Here is a 1,238-nt window from a genome sequence, read left to right as displayed (position 1 = left end):
ATAGACATTAGGGCTGGAAGGGACCTCGGGAGATCATCGAGTCCAGCCCCCTGCCCAAAGGGCAGGAAGTCAGCTGGGGTCATAGGATCCCATATAAAGAAAGAGTGCATCACATTTATGCATCAGTTTCAACAGGAGTCAGCAGCACCTTTTCAGTAATGCTGCCCCCCTCCCCCCCCAGTCAGTCATCTCCCATTCTGAATTTGGGGTTTTGATTGGTCCTCCCTAGGTATAGTATCTTTTGTTTGTCTGCACCAACTTTCAGCCTATTGTCTTGAGCCCATCTTCCCAATCCATTAAAGCCCCCTGAATTCAGCCCAGGAACCATATGAGGAGAACAAGAAAACATATAGCAGGGAAACAAGTTCAGAGGAAGAATAGATACAGGAGACAGCAGAACAGTTTTCTGGGAGAAGTGGCATTATTCGTTTGCCAAGAAGGCTAGTTGTTAATATTAGATGCATTGAGACCCTCTCCCAAGACCTTTCCATGAAGCCAAGTGTTGTAGCACTCATAAGGAACATGCTCAACAGGAAGTAGGAGAGGAAGATATCAGAGTGTGGTCCATTTCTGAGACAGGCTGGAAACCCCTGGTCCAAGTTACATGACAGGCACATAGCCATAACACAAACTTTTTCCTCAACCCTGCCTCACTTCCAAATGGTGAGAAAAGTTTTCTGCACATGTACCACAAGGGAGGTGGTGTGTGTTCTTCTCCCAGCTTGCCATGGAAAGGCTGAAGCTATGCCGACAGCATCTGTAGATTTCAGTATCTTACCTATGACAGTAGGTTCCAGGTCTATGAACACAGCTCTGGGCACATACTTCCCTGAACCGGTGTCACTGAAGAAAGTCCCAAAGGATGAATCATGTTGTTCTTTTGCTTTATTGGTAGGAATGGTCCCATCTGGCTGGATCCCATGTTCTAGACAGTAGAGTTCCCAACAAGCATTGCCCATCTGAACTCCAGCTTGGCCAATATGGACAGAAATACACTCCCTCTGAGTAGGACAAGGAAGAAGGTAAAATGAGTCTTATTTCCAATTCCATGCCTTTCCACCCATTTCTTGAGTAGGAGCCAAGGGCAAAACCAGCAACCCCTTCCTCATTAAGAACTGTTATACTGGCTGACATCCTGGTTTTTTAATTCAGGTTTTTTGTTTGTTGGGGGGGAAGGGGAGATGAAAAAGAGGTTAAAATAATGATGTAGCAGGCTGGGATCATGGAGGAGCATATAC

General features: G+C 46.0%; 1 protein-coding gene across 1 annotated transcript in view; it reads right to left on the bottom strand.

Moving 5' to 3' along the window:
* The window catches only part of LOC109315846 (tubulin alpha chain-like), an 8,324-nt gene that overhangs the window by 1,362 nt on the left and 5,724 nt on the right, over positions 1-1,238 (bottom strand). Inside the window, exon 2 of the mRNA XM_019543784.1 lies at positions 779-1,001. Within this exon, the coding sequence (XP_019399329.1) occupies positions 779-1,001 (223 nt within the window). The remainder of the gene's footprint in view (positions 1-778; positions 1,002-1,238) is intronic.

This window comes from Crocodylus porosus, unplaced genomic scaffold (assembly GCF_001723895.1).
Source record: "Crocodylus porosus isolate Cpor-Errol unplaced genomic scaffold, CroPor_comp1, whole genome shotgun sequence".
Classification (NCBI taxonomy): Eukaryota; Metazoa; Chordata; order Crocodylia; family Crocodylidae; genus Crocodylus; species Crocodylus porosus.
The sequence above is the reverse complement of the archived record's forward strand: the minus strand, read 5'-3'. Positions and strand labels throughout refer to the sequence as shown.